At 57.4% G+C, this 22,024-nt stretch overlaps 1 protein-coding gene across 1 annotated transcript; it reads left to right on the top strand.

Annotated features, from left to right (window-relative positions):
• The first annotated feature begins 490 nt into the window (after positions 1-490).
• EPHA8 (EPH receptor A8) lies at positions 491-20,838 on the top strand. Its single transcript, XM_008573152.1, is given in 16 exon segments — positions 491-1,088; positions 8,907-9,062; positions 9,820-10,155; positions 13,475-13,599; positions 13,682-13,844; positions 15,117-15,210; positions 15,993-16,060; positions 16,933-17,058; positions 17,243-17,428; positions 17,707-17,768; positions 18,421-18,630; positions 19,476-19,625; positions 19,711-19,981; positions 20,282-20,393; positions 20,582-20,677; positions 20,724-20,838. Coding segments are annotated over 16 exon segments (2,868 nt in total).
• Positions 20,839-22,024: the final 1,186 nt, after the last annotated feature.

Genomic DNA, 22,024 nt, shown 5'->3' on the forward strand with positions numbered 1-22,024 from the left:
GACATGGTCTGGTTCATAGATTAGAAAGATCTTCTAGCAGCTTATGTGGAAGCTGGACTTGGGACCTCCTCCAGCAAGTCCCCCAGCTCTGGGAATGACAGGACTAGCCATATAGAAATGAGGTCAGAGCTTTGGCATCAGACAGGCCTAAGCTCCAGTCCATGCGCCATCACTGGCTAGCTATGTTTCCTCATCTGTAAAAAGTCGGTGAATAACACTTGCCCAGGAGGATCATGGCCCTCTGCAAGATCACATCTTCAGGGTGCCTGGCATCCAGAGATATGCAATCCACTAGATGGTCAGCTCCTTAGTCTTCTTCCCCAGGACTCCCCAGCACAATGCACATGGCTTGTGGCATGGTGATTAGCAAAAGAGGGCGAGGTGCTGACTTTCCTTTAGCGAGCTGTGTTCTCTCTTTCCACAGTGGGACTCCATCAACGAGGTGGACGAGTCCTTCCAGCCCATCCACACGTACCAGGTGTGCAACGTCATGAGCCCCAACCAGAACAACTGGCTGCGCACCAGCTGGGTGCCCCGCGATGGTGCCCGGCGCGTCTACGCTGAGATCAAGTTTACCCTGCGTGACTGCAACAGCATGCCTGGTGTGCTGGGCACCTGCAAAGAGACTTTCAATCTCTACTACCTGGAGTCAGACCGCGACCTGGGTGCCAGCACACAAGAAAGCCAGTTCCTCAAAATCGACACCATTGCGGCCGACGAGAGCTTCACCGGCGCCGACCTAGGTGTGCGGCGTCTCAAGCTCAACACAGAGGTGCGCGGTGTGGGTCCCCTCAGCAAGCGCGGCTTCTACCTGGCCTTCCAGGACATTGGTGCCTGCCTTGCCATCCTCTCTCTCCGCATCTACTACAAGAAGTGCCCTGCCATGGTGCGCAATCTGGCTGCCTTCTCGGAGGCAGTGACAGGGGCCGACTCGTCCTCGCTGGTGGAGGTGCGGGGCCAGTGCGTGCGGCACTCAGAGGAGCGGGACACACCCAAGATGTACTGCAGCGCCGAGGGCGAGTGGCTGGTGCCCATTGGCAAGTGCGTGTGCAGCGCCGGCTACGAGGAGCGGCGGGATGCCTGTGTGGGTGAGCGCACCACGCGTGGGCACGTGGCAGGTGGGCTCGGTCTGGACAGGGCTGCTGGGGTGTGGGGGGGGTTGCGGGGGAACATCATGGTCAACAGGCATCTGGGTGGTGCACACATCACCTGGGAAGATGGGGAAATCTCCAGTGTTCCTGCGTCAGCAAATACACCAGGCCACCTATGTGCATGCGTGCGTGTGTGTGTGTGTGTGTGTGTGTGTGTGTGTGTGTATGTATGTGATTGTGTGTGTGTTGGGGAATGGTGGGGAGGGAGAAGGGAGCAAAACAGACTGCAGCCAGGTGGTACCCTCGGTGGGCATTGTGGAGGGTACAGCCAAGGGCATCTGTGTGACTGGGTATGCTATGGGGGACGTAGGAGGGTTAAAGAATGATGCTGCGGGCTCACTCTTGTCAGGCATTTTTCTAAGCATTTTCCATATATTAACTCATTTAATCTCCACCACTACCCTGTGATAAAGGAATGATTATCCTGGTTTTACAGATGAGGAGACTGAGGCACAGAGAGGTGAAGCAACTTTCCCAAGGTCACACAGCTAGGATGTGGCAGAGCTATGATCTGAACCCAGGAGTCTGACTCCAGAGTCTGTGCTGGAAACTACTAAACTTCTAACCTGTGGGGAGAGGAAAATGGAACCAGGGCCTTGGGGGATGAGCACAGTAAGGGGACACTGTGAATGTGGGCAAGGTCACGCCGGAGTACAGGCTGGGCTGGGTCATTGGGCACCTGAACCAGGCTGCCTGTGTTCAGGGACCTGTGGGAGAGGACAGCCAAGATCCTTGTGAAGGAGGCCAGCACAGAGCCCTGGGTCATGGACTAGAGTGGCACCTGTGCCCACAGGTGTCCTGCTGGGGTCCCCGCGTCAGAGCCAGGAGCAGGACACACCCGTGGGGGAGCCCAGGCCCCGGGCAGCATGCGTGCATGCATGCGTGCACGTGTGCATGTGTGTGGTCAGCAGCCCCGTGTGGGCGCTGTGCAGCCAGGCGTCCTGAGAGCACTGGGAGGGCTCGTGTGGATGGACAGCTGGTGCCCCAGCTGGTGCTGGTCTCGGCCTCATTTCCCTCTGCCCTCCTTGGTCTCCCCAGGGGCTGGACACATGGTGGCTCAGCCGCCCAGAGTAGTGAAACCTGGCTGTCGAGACCGTTGGTTCCCCTGGGCTGAGGAGGTGAAGTGTGTGTGTGGGGGGGGTTCCTACACAGGGATCAGGGAGACTAGAGCCTGTCCCCAGACACCTTCAGTGAAAACCGGGACTGGGCCCCTATCAGCCACTGGGAATATCTTCCTGGCCTTTTGCTGCTACCACACAGGCCCTAGGCCACAATCAGGGGGACCTTCTGTCCCTCTATCCCCCTCAGCACCCATCCCTCTGCCTCTAACAGGCAGGAAGGGCCTCTCTGTGCTAACAGAACCAAGCAGGGCACAGGCTGACAATTTCAGGTGATACCCAGGTAGTTACAGAGTCCAGCCTGGTCCAGCTTAGGAGTCGTCTTGCCCAGGGATCTCAGGGACCAGGATCTTCCCCCAGCCACCAGACTTTTTCCAGCCCTTCCCCGAGGGCCTCTGGTTGTTTTAAATCTTTCTTCATGCTCCAAACTGCCATGAGTCTTCACCTGTCCTACACCCTGAGCCCCAAAGCACCTTCTGTGACATTTGTCTTCCGGATTTGTTCTGCCCTCTGCAGCCACCAGCCTCTTGTGGTTCCCATCACAGACACCCCTGTACCTCTCAACTTTGCCCTGGGTAATACAAACAACAAGCACCCTATTGCTTGTACGCTTACAAAACTGCCATGAGTCTTCACCTGTCCTACACCCTGAGCCCCAAAGCACCTTCTGTGACATTTGTCTTTTTCCGGATTTGTTCTGCCCTCTGCAGCCACCAGCCTCTTGTGGTTCCCATCACAGACACCCCTATACCTCTCAACTTTGCCCTGGGTAATACAAACAACAAGCACCCTATTGCTTGTACGCTTACAAGGGGGTGCCTCACACATTGCAGCAAGGCAGGTATTATAATTTCATTTTACAACTGGGGAAACTGAGACGCAAGAGGTAGTGTCACCTGCTTAGGTCTCACAGCTGGTGAGACTTGGGACGTGAAGTCAGGTCTGTATTGCTCTGAGCCAGGTATTGGCTTCTACCCTATCCCTGGCCTTCCCTGCCAGAGCTGGCTTGCAACGTCCCCTCTGATGGGGATAATAAAGTGCCTTAGCTTAAATTTTTCAAGTGTTTGCCACGTGCCACACTTTAATAAGTCCTCTTGCATGTTACATCAGTTATTCATCCTCTTGAGCATCTGCTGTGTCCCTGGTGCCCAGGACACAGTAGATGCTCAATAGATATAGGCACAGGGAGTCCCTGCCTTCAGTGAGTTCACATAGTTTCTCATCCTTATGACAGTCCTCTAAGCTAGGTATTATATCCCCATTTTACAGGTGACAAAAGCTGAGGCCCCTCAATTTAAGGAGCAGGGCCAGGATCTGATCCCAGGTTGCCTGACTCCAGAGCTCTGACCTGCTTCCTCTGTCCACAAAGCCCCCTTCAAAGCCCCACTCCCCTCCTCCCTGGGGGAACGTTCAGAGCGTTAGTCACTGGTACAGCATAAGTCATGACAGTCAGGCTGGCTGGCCATTGCATACCCACTAGATGTCAGCCGCTGCCCCCAATCCTTCCAACTCTGAATTTAGCCAGCAAGGGCAAATAAGCCAGGCGTTTGTTTGGTGTTCACTGAGACACACTTGCCTGTAGAGAGGAGAATGCCCTCCTGACTTCAGGGTGGGAAGCTTGTTGGAGGCCTCAGATAATGCTCCAGTCTCCTTGTTTGGCAGAGGTAGGAAGTAGAGCCCAGAGAGGGCATGTGTCTTACCCAAGTTTGCACAGCATACCAAGGGCAGGGGTCTTGGTGGAGATCCCAGGGCCTGAACAGTGGGACCTCCCAGAGCCGGGAGCAGCCAAGGACACTCTCATTTGCTGGCGCTGCTAGCAAATTAATAAGAAATAATAAAGAAATGCCAAAGCAGGGTTAGGGAATGGGAGCATATTTTGAATTTTACACGTAAATCATAACACAACATAATTATGCCAGTTGCAAGATAATTACAGGTTTTATAAAAAATATTAATTCATAGTGCACTGCAGGCACTGAGATTTGGGAACAGGATGCCAGTTTAAGTCACACGAGGAGAGAGATTTCTCCACCCTGCTGGTGGCCTTTTGTGATTGTCTGGGTAATGTCATTTGGGAAGAGCAGCACAGGTCCCAAACTGGGCACCTTCACGGATGGGAGCAGGGCCCAGCAGCCCTGCCAGTGTCCCCCTTCCCCACCCATGAGAAGCCCTTGTCCTCCTTGGAACCCCACTGCCTCCTTGGTGGACAGCCTGGGGCCAAGCAGGAGCTGGACACAAAGTGGGGACGCCTTTCCTGGGCTATGTGAGACGTCCTTTCAAAGCTGCGGCTGCCCCTGCCCAGCCTGAGCGGGTCTTCAAGAAACCTCTTGAGGTCCGTGGGGCCCTGGCCAGTCTGAGGACCTCCTGTTCTCTGCTGGCCAGTTCTCTCGGAGCAAACAGGCGAGGAAAGGAAGGGCAGGGAGAGGGGGTCCCAGCTTGCCCAGCCCTGAGCCCCCTTCCTTCTAGAGATAGGGGAAGGGGTCCAGAGCCTGAGGCCTGAGGCAGGGACCAGGCGCAGGTTTCCTGTCTTGCTGGTTTTGCCCTCAGTGATCCCCTTAAAAGGTGGTCAGGTGGCACTCGATTTTGCAGGGGGAGACAATAAAGCCCAGGAGAAGAAGGGACCTAGTCGTCACATGGCTTTGTAGAGGCCATGCTAAGATTGCACTTGGCCCTCAGAGCCCCATGGGAAAATGTCAGAGCCAAGGGGAGCTAGGCCAGGTTACTAGTGGAGAATTGGAGGCCCGGAGAGGTGAAGTGACCGGCCCAAGGGCACACAGCGAGAAGTGGCTGATGGGATCTCAAATCTCCCAATCCCCCGACCAGAAAGCTCCCCACACTGCACGGTTCCTGACCCAGTGAGCTTCCCCCCTCCTCTGGCTCACTCCAGAAAGGGACAAAGACCCCTCTGAACACCCAGTAGAGCAGCAGCTGGAGTCTGAAGTCCTGGTTGCCATCCTTCCTGTCACCTGGACGCAGAATATAAATCACCCTCCACCCTAATCATCTTTCTATAAATATCAGAGTCTCATTTCGGAGGGGGAGCATGAACAACGAGCTCTTTTGCCTTCCTGACTGTGTTTAAAATCTGATTTAGAATTAATTTCCTTTGGTCGTCCACCGGCGGACACCTTATTTGTCAAATCTCCAGCTCTTTGCAGGGGAGAGCAGAGAGGTGGCCGGGGCTGCAAGCAGCTGCCGGCCTGACAGGCAGCCTGGGCAAGGTGCCCTCGGCAGGGGCAGCAGCCCCTCCTGGCCCACAGCCCGACACCCCAGCACATGCAGGCTCCGGAAGCACCCCAGGTCGGCGGGCAGGGCCGGGCCCCAGCCCAGAGCTGCTCCATCTGTCTCAGCCATTAATTCCCGGCCCAGCCTCCAGATCTCCGGGCTCCCTGAGGCCTGGTGATTAGTATTCTTATTAAAGATTATTTTATTTTCATTGCATGGATTAATCTGGCCTTGACACGTTATAGCCATATGGGTATTAGCCAAACGACTAAGAACCGCCGCCTGGTGAGCGACAGAATGGCGCAGCCATCTCTAAGCTCTAGGATGGGGGTTGCGGGGCCAAAGGCCATGGCCTGGAGGCTCCCTCACCTGGCTTTGCATCCTGGCTCTGCTGGGAACCTGGGGAAAGGCACTGAGGCCTGAGCTCCTGTTTCCCTTCTGTCAAACATTTGTATTCATGTCGACTACACCAAATTGTCATAATAGTAAGTGCCAGGCACTGTCCTGTCATGAATTTACATGGATTCACTCATGTAATCCTCATTGCAGCACTATGGGGCAGATACTATTACTATCCCCATTTTACAGATGAGTAAACTGAGTTCCAGCAACTTTCCCAATGCCATATAGCTGGGGTAAAGAAAGGAACCCAGGCAGCCTGCTCCCAAGTTTCTGTTCTTAACTGATTAGGACTAGGTGAACTCTAAATGGTCAAGGACTTGCCAGGACAGCTGTTGTGTTGTGTTTCCTTCATGCCATAAATCACACCAAGATGATTTACTTGGCTTCCCTTATTGTTCTGAAAGTTCCTTGAGAGCAGGAACAGCTCCTGTTTATCTCAGGATCAACGAGCAAATGGGTGAAGGAGTAAATGAGGAGAAATAAGCAAATGGTCTCAAGAAGCTTGGCTTCCCTTATTGTTCTGAAAGTTCCTTGAGAGCAGGAACAGCTCCTGTTTATCTCGGGATCAACGAGCAAATGGGTGAAGGAGTAAATGAGGAGAAATAAGCAAATGGTCTCAAGAAGCAAATCAACATGGGTCCGATCATTGCAGTGGGGATTACCGTCATTCAGCTCAATGACAGGTTCAACAAATATTTGCTGACAAACTGCAAAGCCCTCTCCTAATACCACCTCTGCGGGCTCCCTGGGCTCAGAAGGCACCTGTGCCCAGGCTGTGCCCCAGGACTGGCTTCCCCAGGGGGCTTCTGGGATGAGTAGGCAGGTTCACAGTGTGTCAACCAGGAGCCCCACAACTCCGAGTTCCCAGCCCTGAGCCCAGCCCCCAGTCAGGCCTGAGCCCTCTTGGGGTCCCCTGGAGGGGACGAGAAGATGCTTAAAAGCTAGGGCATCTTTTCTCTGACCCCACAACCTCTAAGCCCCTTCTAGCTCCACAGCCTCTGTATCTGTGAAGCAACTTAAAGGTACTGCCATTTTTTCTGATTACAGGTTTTCTCTCAAGTTTGTAGAATTTTACAAATGAACCTGGTTTTAGCTATTATAATAGATACGATCAACATCCAAAGAAGAAATGCTCTCTGAAAAGACGTGACATCTTTTCAAATGAAGCTGCTCTCAACACTGAGTTTTCGAGAATGGGATTTAGTGGAGAGAGAGTCCCCGTAAGCTTCCTGGTGGTCCTTGTTGCAGAGAACTTCAGTTCCATGGATGGAGTTGGGAGCTGCCTGGTTGGGTGGCACTTGGTTCACCTGAACCTCTGGGGTTTTTCTCTGCCCAGAGAAAATAATGGTGGGATCCACACAGTTTGAAAACTGTCCTGTCCTGTTCCAGATTCTGGGGACTTTGAGATGAATAAGGCAGCCTTGCCCTTATTCACCAGGATCCGCCCACAAGGACTTCCCAGTCTAGAAGGAGAGTCAGACACGCAGATAAAGAAGTAGCCGTAGTATTACAGGTGATGAGACCCCTGGGGACTGCAGAAGCATAGAGGGGAAGGTCGTTTCTGTGTGTGTGTATATGTGCAGAGGTCCAGAAAGGCCTCATCCAAGGGACAGTTAAAATAAATCTTGAAAGAGGAGTTGAGCAGGTGGACTAAAGAGAAGAGGCAGCCCAGGAAGAAGGCAGAGCATGTGCAAAGGCCCTGAGGCAGGAAACAGCCTGCTGGGTGTGGGCAATGGCTAGTGGTTTAGTTTGGCCCAAGGATGGGGGATGAAGTGTGGCACTAAAGGAGGCTACAGGTGGGTTTTGGTCTGGCAGGGAGGGATTTGAATGCCAGGTTTGTTTAGGCCCTGTGGAGCCCATGACAGGGTTGAATAGGCAGTGACAGAGTGAAGTGCACATTTTAGAGATTCTTGCTGCCTGGAGTGTTGCCACTCCCTGCACAGCTGACTGGTCCTTATCCTTCAGAACACAACTCCCTGGGGAAGGTAGCTCCTCCCCCCGCTTACCCTTCGCCACCTCGTCCTCTGTATTTCTTGTTTACTGTGCATCTGCCCCTCTAAAATGCCAGCTCCCCGAGGGCTCTCATTCATGGCTGTGTCTCCAGGACCCAGAACAGGCCTGGCTCAGAGTCTGCGCTCCTAAAGAGTGGTTGACCGAATGCATGAACACTTCAGCAGCTGGGATTGGGGAGGCAGGGCTGGAGGCCGGGTTCGGAGGCTGCTGTAGTCATCCAAGTGAGAGATAGGTGGTGGTGGCAGCTGGAGAGAGGGTCGGATACGAGAGGAGACAAGGCAGTCCCAGCCACAGTGACTGAGCTGGCACGAGCCTGGGAGGGGAGGAGCCTGCGTTTCCTGCATCGTCAGCCTTGCTCCGGGAGCTTGTAAAACACAGATTCCCAGACCTGTCCCTGGCTCTTCTAACTTGGGAATCTTTGTTTCTATGGGGGTGGTTCCATGTCTGCCCATGTTTGGGAACACGTGTCTCTTTTCCTGTCACGTTCCCACCACCCCCATTTCCTGTCCTGCTTTCACATCCCACCCGTGTCACATCCCTGGGGGTTCGGCCCTTCCTTTGATTCTCATCCCCCTTGCCCCTGCCCCCTAAGGCTGCTGTCTCGCCCAAGGATCAGCATCCCATAAAGGACAAAATCTAAGGCTGGACACAGGGCCTGCATGGCAGGGGTCCACTGGAGGAAGGGCAGGGGAGTTTGGAGAAGCTCAGGGGTGGGGCTGAGTCAGCCCCTTGCTGACTTTGGGGCTGGGACTCCGGTGTCAGTGTCCCAGCCTCAGCTCTGCCCCAACTTGCTGTGCAATCCTATGTAAGTCACAGGCCCTCTCTGTGCGTCAGTCCCTCCTTCAGCACGAAAGAGTAGCACTGAGTGATGCTGAAGGTCTGCACCTCTGTCTCTCTGGGGGACCCACCAGGAAGCTCTGTGTCAGAGTGAAAGCTGTCCCCGAGGCCAGCCAGTGTGGCCTGGCTGGCTCACCTGTAGCAGCCTTCTCCTCCACAGCCTGTGAGCTGGGCTTCTACAAGTCGGCCCCTGGGGACCAGCTGTGTGCCCGCTGCCCCCCACACAGCCACTCTGCAGCCCCCGCCGCCCAGGCCTGCCGCTGTGACCTCAGCTACTACCGTGCAGCCCTGGACCCACCATCTTCAGCCTGCACCCGTGAGTACCGCCCCCAGACCCCAGCACCCTCGAGACCAAGACTGGGCCAGGACCCCGGGCTTGGTCCCATGGGCCTCAGGCAGCCAGTTCTCTGTGGCTGGAGCAGGGGCAGATGGTCCTTTTGGGCCAGGGGCCAGTCTGGGGTGGAGGGGGTGTGACTCTGACCCCTCAATAGTAGCCTTGACCTCTCTAGGCTCCCAGCCTCTTATCATGTGTCACCTGCCATCTCTCCAGGGAAATCATTTTTTCTCCCTTGGTTTCTCCTCTCTGCTTCAGAGGGCACACGAGAGCTGGACCCATGCCCTTCCCAGCACTGGGTGGCGTTGGTCATCTTCCAACCTAGCAGTGATGCCGATGTCCTGGGGCTGGGTGGGTAAGCCAGGGCATTCACCTGTGGGATGAGGCTGGAAGTCAGAGCAGCACCCCCATCCCCACCATCCTTAATGAATTGGTTGGGGCTGCTAGATGCTGGGAGCTGCCTCATGTGTGTGGTGTGTGTGTGTGAGTGTGTGTACGTGGAGTGGTGCTTAGGTCTCTGTGCCCAGATCCTGACACAGTGGTCCCAGTCTGATGGCAGAGACACAACCCCCTGCCCTTGGGGAGCTTCCTGAGGATGGAGTAGACATGACTTATTTTTAAGGAACCCCAACTGTGATGGGGGAACCCTTCCCTTGGGGAACCTCTGGTCTGATGACGGGGAAACTGGACCTGCCTAAATAAACACCCTCCATCCCACCTGTCATCCTCTGCCCCCCAGGGCCACCCTCAGCACCAGTGAATCTGATCTCCAGTGTGAATGGGACATCGGTGACCCTGGAGTGGGCCCCTCCCCTGGACCCAGGTGGCCGCAGTGACATCACCTACAATGCCGTGTGCCGCCGCTGCCCCTGGGCACTGAGCCACTGCGAGGCGTGTGGGAGCGGCACCCGTTTCGTGCCCCAGCAGACGAGCCTGGTGCAGGCCAGCCTGCTGGTGGCCAACCTGCTGGCCCACATGAACTACTCCTTCTGGATTGAGGCTGTCAATGGTGTGTCCGACCTGAGTCCTGAGCCCCGCCGGGCTGCTGTGGTCAACATCACCACTAACCAGGCAGGTAGGCGGAGACACTCCGTGCCCCAGCTTCCCCGGTCCCATTCCCACCCTGGGATCGGAGCAAGGCCACAGACTTGCTGTGGGCTTCTGGGCGAGTGGCTGCCTCTCCTGGCCCTGTGTTCCTCACCAGGACATGGAGCTAGGGGCTCTTTGTGCCCTTAGAAACGTAGAACACGTTCAATGAGTGGGAGGAATCTAAAAAGCACAGAGGCAGGCTAGTGTGGCTGTTAGAGGCTGGGTTCCAGAACGTTCCCTCTCTGCACCCGTTTCCTCCCTGGTGCGATGGGAATAGTAGTACCTACCTGAGGTACTGGCGTGAGGTTTAAATGAGAGAAATGAAAGTGCTTAGCCCAGCACCTGGCCCTTGGTACATGCTCAATAAATGTCATTAAAAAGTAAAACCACTTTGATGATCATTTTTCAGAACAGCTGCCACTGCTGCCCCTGGGATGGGTTTGGTCACACGGCTTTGGACCACAGCCATTTATGTTTCTAGCCAGTTTGGGGGCTGAATTCAGTCCCTGGAACCTCTTTCTTTCCAAACGCTGGTGGGTCCTGCCTATCAAGTGGCAGCCTGACCCCAGAGCCCACCGAGGGCAGCTACCCATTAATAACAACCCTCACGTGTGCCTAGGACCCCCTGGGGCTCCTACCCTGGCCAGCAGACATTATTCCCACCATGTCACCAAGGAAGAAACTGAAGTCCAGAGAGCCGCCCGGTGCCACCCCCTTAGGAAGTGGCAGAACCAGGACTCAAAGCCAGGCCTGCCTCACTCTCAAGTGAAGCAGGGCTTCCAGCGGTGCATCTGGGGCATGCCTCTCCCTGACCCGCTCAGGAGACTCCCTCACCCAGTGGCATTTGTGGAGCACCCACTAAATGCCAAGCACTATGCGAGGTGTGGGCACCACAGTGAGAAACACAGACCTGCATGCCTGGTGCTTAGAGCCCAGCCCTTGCCCGCCCGACCCTAGGGCAACGGAGGCAGGGGACTGGCTGGTCCAAACTGGAGGACAGAGCCGGAACACCCGGCAGCATTGGGAGGGCACCCAGTGTGCCCATTACCAAAAAGAAAACTAAACCCTTGAACTTGTGCTCCTTCCAGCCGTAGAACCCTTTCTCTTCCCGTGAAACCTCTAGGAAGAGCGCCGGTGCCTCATGCTCCGCAGCCATCAGCACATGCGGCCCATCCAGTGGGCACTTCTCTCCCTGTTCTTCCTCCTTTGTGGAACACGTTTCTCTTGCTTCCGTGTCCCAGTCCTCCTCTCCCCCCCACCCATTTTCCATCTCCCTGCCTGGCCTGGCCCTCTCCATGTCTGCCAGCCCCACCTCCTCTAACAACCCCTAGGGCTACAGGTCCCCAGTCACATCCTGGACCCTGCTCTTTCCCGTGTGCTGAGCCCATCTTTCCTGGGTGACCTTATCAGGGCCCACAGCTCCAAATTCCACCTTCAGGCTGACAACCCCCAACTCAGGTCCCCAGTGCACACTTCTCCCCTGGGCTCCAGCTGCCCACTCCCACCTCCACTCACATGTGCGGAAAACCACCCCCCCCCCCACCTGCACCTCCCATGGACCCCTATCTTAGGACACGGCACCACTGGTCCTGGGGGTACTGCAGCCCCAAACCCAAGTTGTCCCCCCCAGCTCTCTCACACACTGGATCCCTGGATCCCCCTTCACCATGAGCACCTCCACCCTCAGCCCCCACTCCATCCACACCCCGCTCACGTGTGGCCAGGATCACCGCAGGAGCTCCCATGAGGCGTTCTCGTGCCACACCCTGAGTGAGCCTTAAAGTGACATCAGGCTGCACGTGAACCCTTGAACAGCTTCAGACTGAGCACATGAGCCCCTCGGCACACAGGGACCCAGGTGATCTTGCCCCTGCCCGTGGGCAGGAGTTCAGGAAGTCCAGGGGGGAGGACCAAGCAGAAGCCCGCGGTGCTGGGGGCCTAGGACAAATGACAGCCGCAGCAAAGCAGGGAGGATTGTGCTCAGAGACCACCCGCCCCTCCTGCCTGCCTGCCCCGCGGCCCGCCGCCCTCCCCCTTGCCTCCTCTCCACGGCCACCGCCTCCCTGGAGCCCTCCCTGATGCCCAGCCCTGTTCCGCTCCCGCCTCTGAGCCCTGGTCTCTGTCTGCCTCACTCCTGCAGCTCCTCCTGCCTTGACTTCCTTGATTTTTAAGAGACACACCATGTGTGTCCCGTGCACGCAGTGGTCTCATGGAATCCTCACCTCCTCCTTGCAGGTGGTGTCCACTAGCTTCACTTTGTAGATGGGGAAACTGATGTCCAGAGACAGCAAACGACTTCGCCAGGGTCCCTACCAAGAGAGGGAGTCAGGTTGTGAACCCACCCTGATTCCCAGCCTGGTGGGATTTTCCCTGCACCATCCCCTTCGACTCAACTCTGGAGTTGCTTCTTAGTTTTTCATGTCAGAGTCATCAGAAGCATTTATTGGGCACCTACTGTGTGCAGTCCCTGCCTTCAAGAGCCTCCAGGCATGCTGGGGCGACAGGATGCCTAGATATAAAGGAGGAACTGGCCATATGGGGTGGGTGGGGGTGTGGGAGGGGGGGCAGAGTGAGAACTCGGGGTGAGGAGAGGGGGCTGGAGGAGGGGTTGCAGCTCTGTGGACAGTTCCCCTGGTTTGGCTGTGGCTGTCTGGCACCTCCCAGCAGACCCACACAGGGATAATCAGACTTGGGTGGGGGAGGGAACGGGTGGATCAGTCAACCGGGGAGTGAGTGAATGAATGGGTGACCTAGTGTGGCTGGGAGAATACTCGAGCTCACATGAGCCCCTGAGCTCAGCTCACATCCCTTCCCTCCGTATCCAGCGCTGTCCCAGCCAGTGAGGAACAGGTTCCTTCCAGCCATCCCCTGCCTTCCCTCCTGTCCTTCCCTCCTTCCTCAAGTGTTCCTGAGCGGCTGCTGCACACCAGGCCCTGGGCTGGGGAGGGAGACACGGAGGTGAGAGAGACAGGCACTAGGTCCCCAGGGCGCACAAGAGCAGCTGCTTGATGGGATTCATGGGGGTCCCAGCACCTTCCCGGTGGGTGGGCCTGACCGGAGAGGAGGAGGAGGAGGAAGAGGCCTGTCTGGGTCAAGCCAACTCCAACAGCTCAGACCAGAGCCAGGGGACCAACCTGGGTGGCAGTCAGTGATTTGCCTGAAAGGCCAGAGGGTGCCGGCTCTCCTGGGGCTGGGACAGGACAAGCAAGCTGAGCACAGCCCAAACCAGGATCCCGGGTGGGGCCTGGGGAAGGGGTGGTGTACAGGTCCCCGTTATTGCCCATCTGATGGGGCGGCCTCCCCAGCCCCGTCCCAGGTGGTGGTGATCCGGCAGGAGCGGGCGGGGCAGACCAGCGTGTCACTGCTGTGGCAGGAGCCCGAGCAGCCCAACGGCATCATCCTGGAGTACGAGGTCAAGTACTACGAGAAGGTGCCCAGGGGGCCGGGCCGAGAGGGAGGGGATCTGGGCCAGGGTGGGGGGGTTCTTGGCTGACCACACTTCCCATGGGCAGGACAAGGAGATGCAGAGCTACTCCACCCTCAAGGCCATCACCACCAGGGCCACCGTCTCTGGCCTCAAGCCGGGCACGCGCTACGTGTTCCAGGTCCGAGCCCGCACCTCGGCAGGCTGTGGCCGCTTCAGCCAGGCCATGGAGGTGGAGACCGGGAAACCCCGTGAGTGCAGGGAGCGGGGAGGGTGAGGGCACAGGACCCTGGCCGGGCAGAGGAGGGGGACTACCGTGTGCTGAGCCGGTGCCAGGGCAGGATTCTTGCCGTCATTATCCTTCCAAGCAGGGCTGTTGTCGGCATTTTCGTAGGTGAAAAACTGAGGCTCAGAGAAGGAAACTTATTTGCCCAAGCGGCAGGGCTGATGGCAGCCCTGTCCACCACTGGTTTTTACTGAGCATCAGTGTGACTCGTGAGCCTCACGATGCCCTCTGCCAGCGGGATAACCTTAGAATCATCCCAGAAACAACTCTAGTGAGTGGATGCAATCCATACCCCCATCTTACAGATGAGGAAAATGAGGGTCCGAGCAGTAAAGCGACTTTCCAAGGTTAGCCAACAAAGCAAGATTTGAGCCTGGTCAGTTTGGGGCCCCCTTCCCTGGTATCATTCTGCTCCCGGCCTCCAGGCCTTCTTGAAATGTAGTCTGGGACCAGCAGCACCAACATTTCCTGAGGGCTGATCAGAAATGCTACTTCTCAGGCCCCACTCCAGCCCTTCTGAATCAGAAGCCCTTGGGGTGGGACTCAGCCATCTGGGTGATTCCCAGACACTTTCACATTGGGGAACCACTGACCTTGAGGCTGACCCTTCCACTCTCCTCCCACCCCGCACTCCAGCCATCGGGTTCTTCTCCCGTAAGTTGGCCCCCTCCAGGAGGTGGTGCTAGAGAGTTAGTGACCGCCCCACCTGGCACTCCCTTGGCACCTGTGTGTCTCAAGTGCTTGTAGGCCTGATGTCACCTTGAGATGGCCTGATGGTAATCTGCCCTCCCTCCATCCCATTTACTGTGTGGCTTCAAGGAAGTTCCTTGAGTTCTCTGGGCCTCAATTTTCTTATCTGAAAATGAAGATAGTAGGGTGTCCCTGGAAGGGTTGTGGGAGGGCTGGTTGAGACTTGAATGTGCAGCTGTCGGCACACCCAGCTTTGTTGTTCTTAGAGGAACAGGAAGGACAGGCATTTTTTGTCTTAGCCATATTTGGCTCAGAGAAGTGAAGTGACTCTCCCCAGGTCTCACAATCCCAGGAAGCAGTGGCACCTGCGTTGGGAAGCCAGGCAGCCGGGGCAGCAGGGTCTTGAAGGGGAAGCTTAGTGGAGGCTGGCCCGTGACTGAGGAGGCTGCCCACTGGACCCCGGGATGCCCAGGCAGGCTGAGAGAGCTGCCACATGCCCCAGGCCAGGGCTGAGAGCCTGGTCCCCCACCCTGGCTTCCCTCTGCAGGGCCCCGCTATGACACCCGAACCATCGTCTGGATCTGCCTGACGCTCATCACGGGCCTGGTCGTGCTCCTGCTCCTGCTCATCTGCAAGAAGAGGTGAGTGATGCAGCACGAACCCCCCCTCTCAAGCTCTGGCCTCCTGCCTGCCCCCAGCCCTCCTGAGCCAGTGGTCCTCATGTGCCTGGGGCTGGCTCACTTGCAAACACACCGTCTCATTTAATCCTAATGACACTCCGGCGATGTAGAGATCCTGACCTCATTTTGCAGGTGAGTAAATTGGAGGATCAGAGAGATTAGGCCACTTGCCAAAGTCACACAGCTGACAGGTGCTAGAGCTGGAACATGAACCTAGGTCTGTCAAACTAAAGGCCATGCTCTCAGTCACTCTTCCCTCTCCCACTCCCTTCCAGAGGGAGGTGGAGGTGGGATAGTGTGCAGAATGTCAGCTTAGGATCCAGACAGTGAGAATTGGAAGGATCATCCAGTAGTTGGAAAAACTGAGGCCCAGGGAAGGGAAGGGGCTTGCCAAGGCCACACAATGAGGTGGCATCAGAAGACTTATCTCCCAACCCCTCCACTAGAGTGGTTTCACGTAAAATGGGGCTAATAATGTCATAGGCTTTGCTGTGAGGGTCAGGTGGATTTGAGGACACTTTGTAGACCATAAAGTGCTTTGTGACTGTCACAGCTGTCACAGTTCAGCTGGGTTGAGAGGTCAGGGATTCTCTGCTGCAGACTTTGTAAGAGGCAGGGGCTGGGGTGATAGGAGCTGGGGAAGGGGAGTAAAAGCGAGGAGCCTTGATGTGTCCCCTGAATGGGGTCAGGCCTGGGGCTAGGTATGGCCTGGCCTCAGGCAGAGCGGTGACCATCCTCCATAGGCACTGTGGCTACAGCAAGGCCTTCCAGGACTCAGACGAGGAAAAGATGCACTATCAGAACGGGCAGGGTGAGTGCAGGGGCCCAGGGGTCTGGGGGCAAAGAGGAGGTCACAGCGAGACCCAGTGCTGGTCTGGGGGTGGCACAGGTGGAAAGGAGAAAGGTGACCACAGAAAAGACCAGAGCCCCAGAAACAGATGCCAGGATGCCACAGAGACCTGACCCCTCAGAGGCACAGTGCTATTCACCTTTCTTGGGCTTACAGACCCCACTGGGGATGCTGGAGACCCTCTCCCAAGGGTACACAAATGTGCATGCTCACCCACAATTTTGTATATGATTTCAGGGGATTCATATACTCTTGAACAAAAACCCCTACTACAGAGAGACTCTCAGGACCCTGTAGAGCCCCGAGAAAACAAGGCACATGTGGGGTGCCCACCTCCACACCCCACGCCTGTGCCCCAGGTGGACATTAATATCAATCATGGTACTGATTTCCACTGAGCCTGAACACAGCCTCAGAATCCTTCTTAACACAGTCTTCTAGGGAACCACTTTCTAGCAGTCTAAGTTGGCACTTGTGATGAAACTGTTTTTGCCACATCCTACCCCAGAACAATTTAGAAAGATCTCAAGTACTCTGGACGTGACCCCAGAAAACGACAGACGTGCTCAGAACTCACTGGAGTCTCAAAGCCCCATAGAGACCGCAGAACTACTCCATAGAGACCCTACTTTCACTTGACAAGCACTTATGGGGCACCTACTGTATGCAACCACATCCACAGATTCCCAGAGATATCCCTCACCCACCCCAGACCCATCGCAGACCCAGGGAATACTGGGAGAGGGTAATTCCTCTTGGACCCCACTGAACACCCTTCTCCCCTGGCCCCTCAGCACTTCCACCTGTCTTCCTGCCCCTGCACCACCCCCCAGGGAAGTTCCCAGAACCCCAGTTCTATGCAGAGCCCCACACCTATGAGGAGCCGGGCCGGACAGGCCGCAGTTTCACCCGAGAGATCGAGGCCTCCAGAATCCACATCGAGAAAATCATCGGGTCCGGTGAGCCTCAGGCGCTGTGAGGGTGGGGACAGCACAGGGGGCACCGGGGAGGGTCACCCAGGGCAGAGGGAGAGGGGGACTGAGGAGCCTGGCATGGCCAGGCCCAAGGGGAGTGGGTGTGTGAGGTTGGGGGAGCACGAGGGTCTCACTGCCTCCCCCTGCCTGCCCCTCTCGGGGTCTGCAGGAGAGTCTGGGGAGGTCTGCTATGGGCGGCTGCGGGTGCCGGGGCAGCAGGATGTGCCCGTGGCCATCAAGGCCCTCAAAGCCGGCTATACGGAGAGACAGCGGCAGGACTTTCTGAGTGAGGCATCCATCATGGGGCAGTTCGACCACCCCAATATCATCCGCCTCGAGGGCGTCGTCACCCGCGGTAGGTGCCAGGCAAGAGAAGCCTCACCTGCAGGGACCCTCCTGCCCAGACTGGGCTGTGGGCCACCCTGCTCTGCACCTGCCCTGACCCTGTCCCCGTGGCTCAGGTCCCTTGAGGATTCTGTGGTGCTCAGAGCTCAGGACCTCAGTGGGAGCCCTAGGTACCCTGGGGCCCTCAGTGCTGGCCCAGCTCCTGGGAAGGGGGCATGCTCCTGTGGTTTCTGATCAGTAGCCCTGACCCCTGACCAAGAGCCACCCTTTCTTCCTCCCCCTCCCCAGGCCGCCTGGCAATGATCGTGACCGAGTACATGGAGAACGGCTCTCTCGACACCTTCCTGAGGGTGTGTGTCCTGGCCCCCACTCACGTGGGCTGGGGGAGGGAAGTTCAGTCTGAGTGTTCAGAGATAAAGCCAAGCCCTCCAACTCCTCCCCCCACCAATCCCCAAAGCTTGGATCCAACAGACTTGGAGAAGGGGAAGGCAGTGTAAAGAGGGGGTCTTCACGGTCAACCAAACTGCTTTCTAGTCTCCCTCACATGGAAGTCCCTCTGCTCCACAGGGTCCTGCTGTCCCGTACCCAGGGTAAGAGGGGTGCCTCTGCAGGGATTTGATGTCGCCTGCACTACCAGCTGGAAGGCATGGTGGGTGTGATGGAAACAGCTGGATTTCCTCCCACCCTGCCATATATTTGCTTGGTGCTCTTAGGCACAGGGCTTGCCATCTCTGGGCCTCTATTTCTCCTTCTGCAAAGTGGATAAGCAGTCATCGCTGCACCGCCTATCTGACAGGGCTGCTGTGAGTGTAAAGGAGACCATGAGAATACACCTTAAACTGCAAGGAGCTTCATAAGCAGTGAAGCACTTTGTAAATTGCAAAGAGCCGCCTCACCTCTCAAGTATCAGTCACACAGATGGGCAGGATTCCTGTTCACAGACCAGGCACCACGCCGGGCTTTCCTGACACCCCCAACATGTCATGCCGTGTCTCTCTGCAGACCCATGACGGACAGTTCACCATCATGCAGCTGGTGGGCATGCTCAGAGGAGTGGGCGCCGGCATGCGCTACCTCTCAGACCTGGGCTACATCCACCGCGACCTGGCTGCCCGCAACATCCTGGTTGACGGCAACCTGGTCTGCAAGGTGTCTGACTTCGGGCTCTCGCGGGTGTTGGAGGACGACCCTGAGGCCGCCTACACCACCACGGTGCGTTGCCCACCCTCTTCCTGCTCAGCCAGAGAGGGGCAAAGTGGTACAGGGGGTGCTCTCCTGGCCCAAGGCCCCATGATTGTTCCACATGTAGTTAAGTGAGGTTGGAAGTTTCAGGGTTGCCTTCAACCTGGGGCAGGTCGGGGCTATTGACTGAAGTTTCCTCTTCTGGGAATGGAAAGAACCTTGACTGACTTTCCTCTATTACCAGGTGGCCTGGGGAAACACCAGGGCTGGTCCCCACGGTCACTCACTCACTGGGAGACTTTTGGAGAGTTGGCACCTCCAAGTCACACACAGACTCCACGTCTGTCTCTAAAACTTGACTAAAAACCCAGCTTTTTCGACTGTGTTTCATGGAGATTTGGGCTCTTCTGGAGGTGCCTTAGGGGCTGCCTGAAAGTCAGGAGGCTGAGTGGGCAGGGGCTCGGGCCCCCTGCCTGGCCCAAGTCAGAGCCTTCCCTTTGGATCTCCCGCTGAGCCCCTGAATAAGGTTTCACGTATAGAAAGGATTGTGCGATGAAGGACAGGAGGAGGGAGAGCTCTCTGAGCGTACTCCACTAGTGCAGTCGTTGCCCCGTTAACTAATACTTACTGGGCATCTACCATGTGCCCGACCCTCCACGCACTTGATCTCCTTCAGTCCTCACAGCAGCTCTGTGAGGCTGGTCTCCCCCATCAGAACAGGGGCTCGTGGAAGGCGGAGGCTTGGAAGGCGGCAGGTCTCCTCCACTAGACTTGGAAACAGGACCCCAGTGTTCAGCTCCCTTACCCCTGCCATCCTTCAGTGCCCAGCCCCTGCCAGTCCGGGGCATCCTCTTGACACTTGTGTGTCATCACAGGGAGGGAAGATCCCGATCCGCTGGACAGCTCCCGAGGCCATTGCCTTCCGGACCTTCTCCTCGGCCAGCGATGTGTGGAGCTTTGGTGTGGTCATGTGGGAGGTGCTGGCCTATGGGGAGAGGCCCTACTGGAACATGACCAACCGTGACGTGAGTGCGGGGCCTGGCTGGGCAGAGGCGCTGTGGGGCTTTGGAGGGAGGGACGGCCCATGCCCAGTGCTGTGCCTGCCTCCAGGTCATCAGCTCTGTGGAGGAGGGATACCGCCTGCCTGCGCCCATGGGCTGCCCCCGTGCCCTGCACCAGCTCATGCTCGACTGTTGGCACAAGGACCGGGCCCAGCGGCCTCGCTTCTCACAAATTGTCAGCGTCCTCGATGCACTGATCCGCAGCCCTGAGAGTCTCAGGGCCACGGCCACTGTCAGCAGGTGCCTGTGCCCACCCCAGCTCAGATGAGGCCTGGCTGCCATCCCAGCATTGCCCCAGACCAGCCCCTGTCCCACACAAGGCCCAGACTTCATCCAGGCCCTGGGACAGCTATGCCCTGTCCCTAGACCAGACCCAGCCTGGGCCCCAACTCCTGCCCTGCCTGGGCCCTTTCTTGGCACCCCCCCTTGCTGGGGTCTAGCCTCTCAGACCCCTGCTCACTGCTGGGCCTGGATGGAGGCTGAGGGTGGCCAGAGCCAGGGTCCCCGTGGAAGGCAGAGTCCCTGGCAGGCCACTTACCAAGGGCCTCTGTGCCTCAGGTGCCCGCCCCCTGCCTTTGCCCAGAGCTGCTTTGACCTCCGAGGGGGTGGTGGCGGTGGAGGGGGCCTCACCGTGGGCGACTGGCTGGACTCCATCCGCATGGGCCGATACCGAGACCACTTTGCTGCTGGCGGTTACTCCTCTCTGGGCATGGTGCTGCGGATGAACGCTCAGTGAGTGGGGGGTTGCGCCTAGTGGCCCCTGTGGGGGTGGGGGCATTGCAGCCAAAGTGCTGGGCTAGAGAGAGGGCGGGGACCCAGAGGCAGGGCCACTGAGGTCATGGCAGTTCCAGGGGATGGGCATGGCCCTGTCTTCATGGCTTCCAACATTCAGCCTCGTCAGTACCACCCTTCCTTTGCAGGGACGTGCGTGCCCTGGGCATCACCCTCATGGGCCACCAGAAGAAGATCCTGGGCAGCATCCAGACCATGAGGGCCCAACTGACCAGCACCCAGGGGCCCCGTCCAACATTCAGCCTCGTCAGTACCACCCTTCCTTTGCAGGGACGTGCGTGCCCTGGGCATCACCCTCATGGGCCACCAAAAGAAGATCCTGGGCAGCATCCAGACCATGAGGGCCCAACTGACCAGCACCCAGGGGCCCCGCCGGCACCTCTGACTTGTAGCCAGTGGGACCCAGACAGCAAACAAGCCAGCGCCAGGCTGTGCCAGTGGTCAGAGGACTTGCAGGAGTGCCAGGGGTTGGGCAGCCCCAGGCCTCTGCGCCTCCTTCGCTGCCATCCTCTCAGGCGCTAGGAGGGCTGAAGGCACCGCTACAGGACCCAGAGTTTTCAGGGGTCAGGTGCCTGCAAAGGGGCTTTTGGTGCCCAGTATGGCTGGGCCACCTGCCCCCCAGGACATAGGACCCTCTCTCTTCCAGAGCCTGGGACCTCAGCACCACAGAGTCCAACAGAGACATTGCTCACCTGCCTCTGTGTGTGTGCATGTGTGTGTGCGTGAACCCACGGGGTGTGTTCCCATGAGGTCGTGGAGCCCGTGCAAACAATGTGTGATCACATGTATGTGTCCACCCAGTCAGGTCTCAGCATGGATGTCTGCACGTTATGATGTGTATACTCATCCATTAAGGCTGGAGGCACTTACGTGCGACCGCGGATGGTGTGTCATGAATGAGGAGGTGTGTCATAACCATGTGAGCAGGGAACTCAGTGTGGCACTACCCAGGTCCCAGCACCACGGGGACTGGGGAGAGGCTTCTGCCCACCTCCCCCCATGCCTGGAGGCTGGAGCTGGGGCCACTCTGAACCGCACCAGCACCAGGCCCACCCTTGACTCTGCCTGGGTGAGCCCACCCCCGGCTGTATCTCAGGTCTGGGCCCTCCCTCTAGCTGGGGGGCCACCTGCAGCCTCCACCAGCTTCCACCGCTGCTTCAACGGGAAAACAGGGTTCCTGGCCAGTCCTGCTGGCCCCTCTTGTGTAGGCATCACTGCAGAGCCCATGAGATGCCTTTGGCTGGACTTGGCTGCCTGGCCAAGGCCAGGCGCCCGTCAGCTTCCCTCCAGTTTCTGACACCTCCCTCCACAGCCCCAGTCTCCTCACCATGAGGTCCCCTTGCCAACCTCTCACTGCACAGCCCTGCCCTGCCCCCTGCCCCCAGCCTGGGATCAGGGATCATAAGATCCTAGCTTCTCAGCCCCAGGTCCATCCCTTCCTGTACCATGTGGGAAGACTGAGGTCTGGAGAGGGGGGATTGCTTGTCTAAGGTCAATGGCAACCAAATTTCAGAGTTGGGGCCTCCTGCCTCCCAGCCCAGCACTCTTCTCCCCATACACCATCTCGGAGG

Source organism: Galeopterus variegatus, unplaced genomic scaffold (assembly GCF_000696425.1).
Source record: "Galeopterus variegatus unplaced genomic scaffold, G_variegatus-3.0.2 Scaffold50, whole genome shotgun sequence".
NCBI lineage: Eukaryota > Metazoa > Chordata > Mammalia > Dermoptera > Cynocephalidae > Galeopterus > Galeopterus variegatus.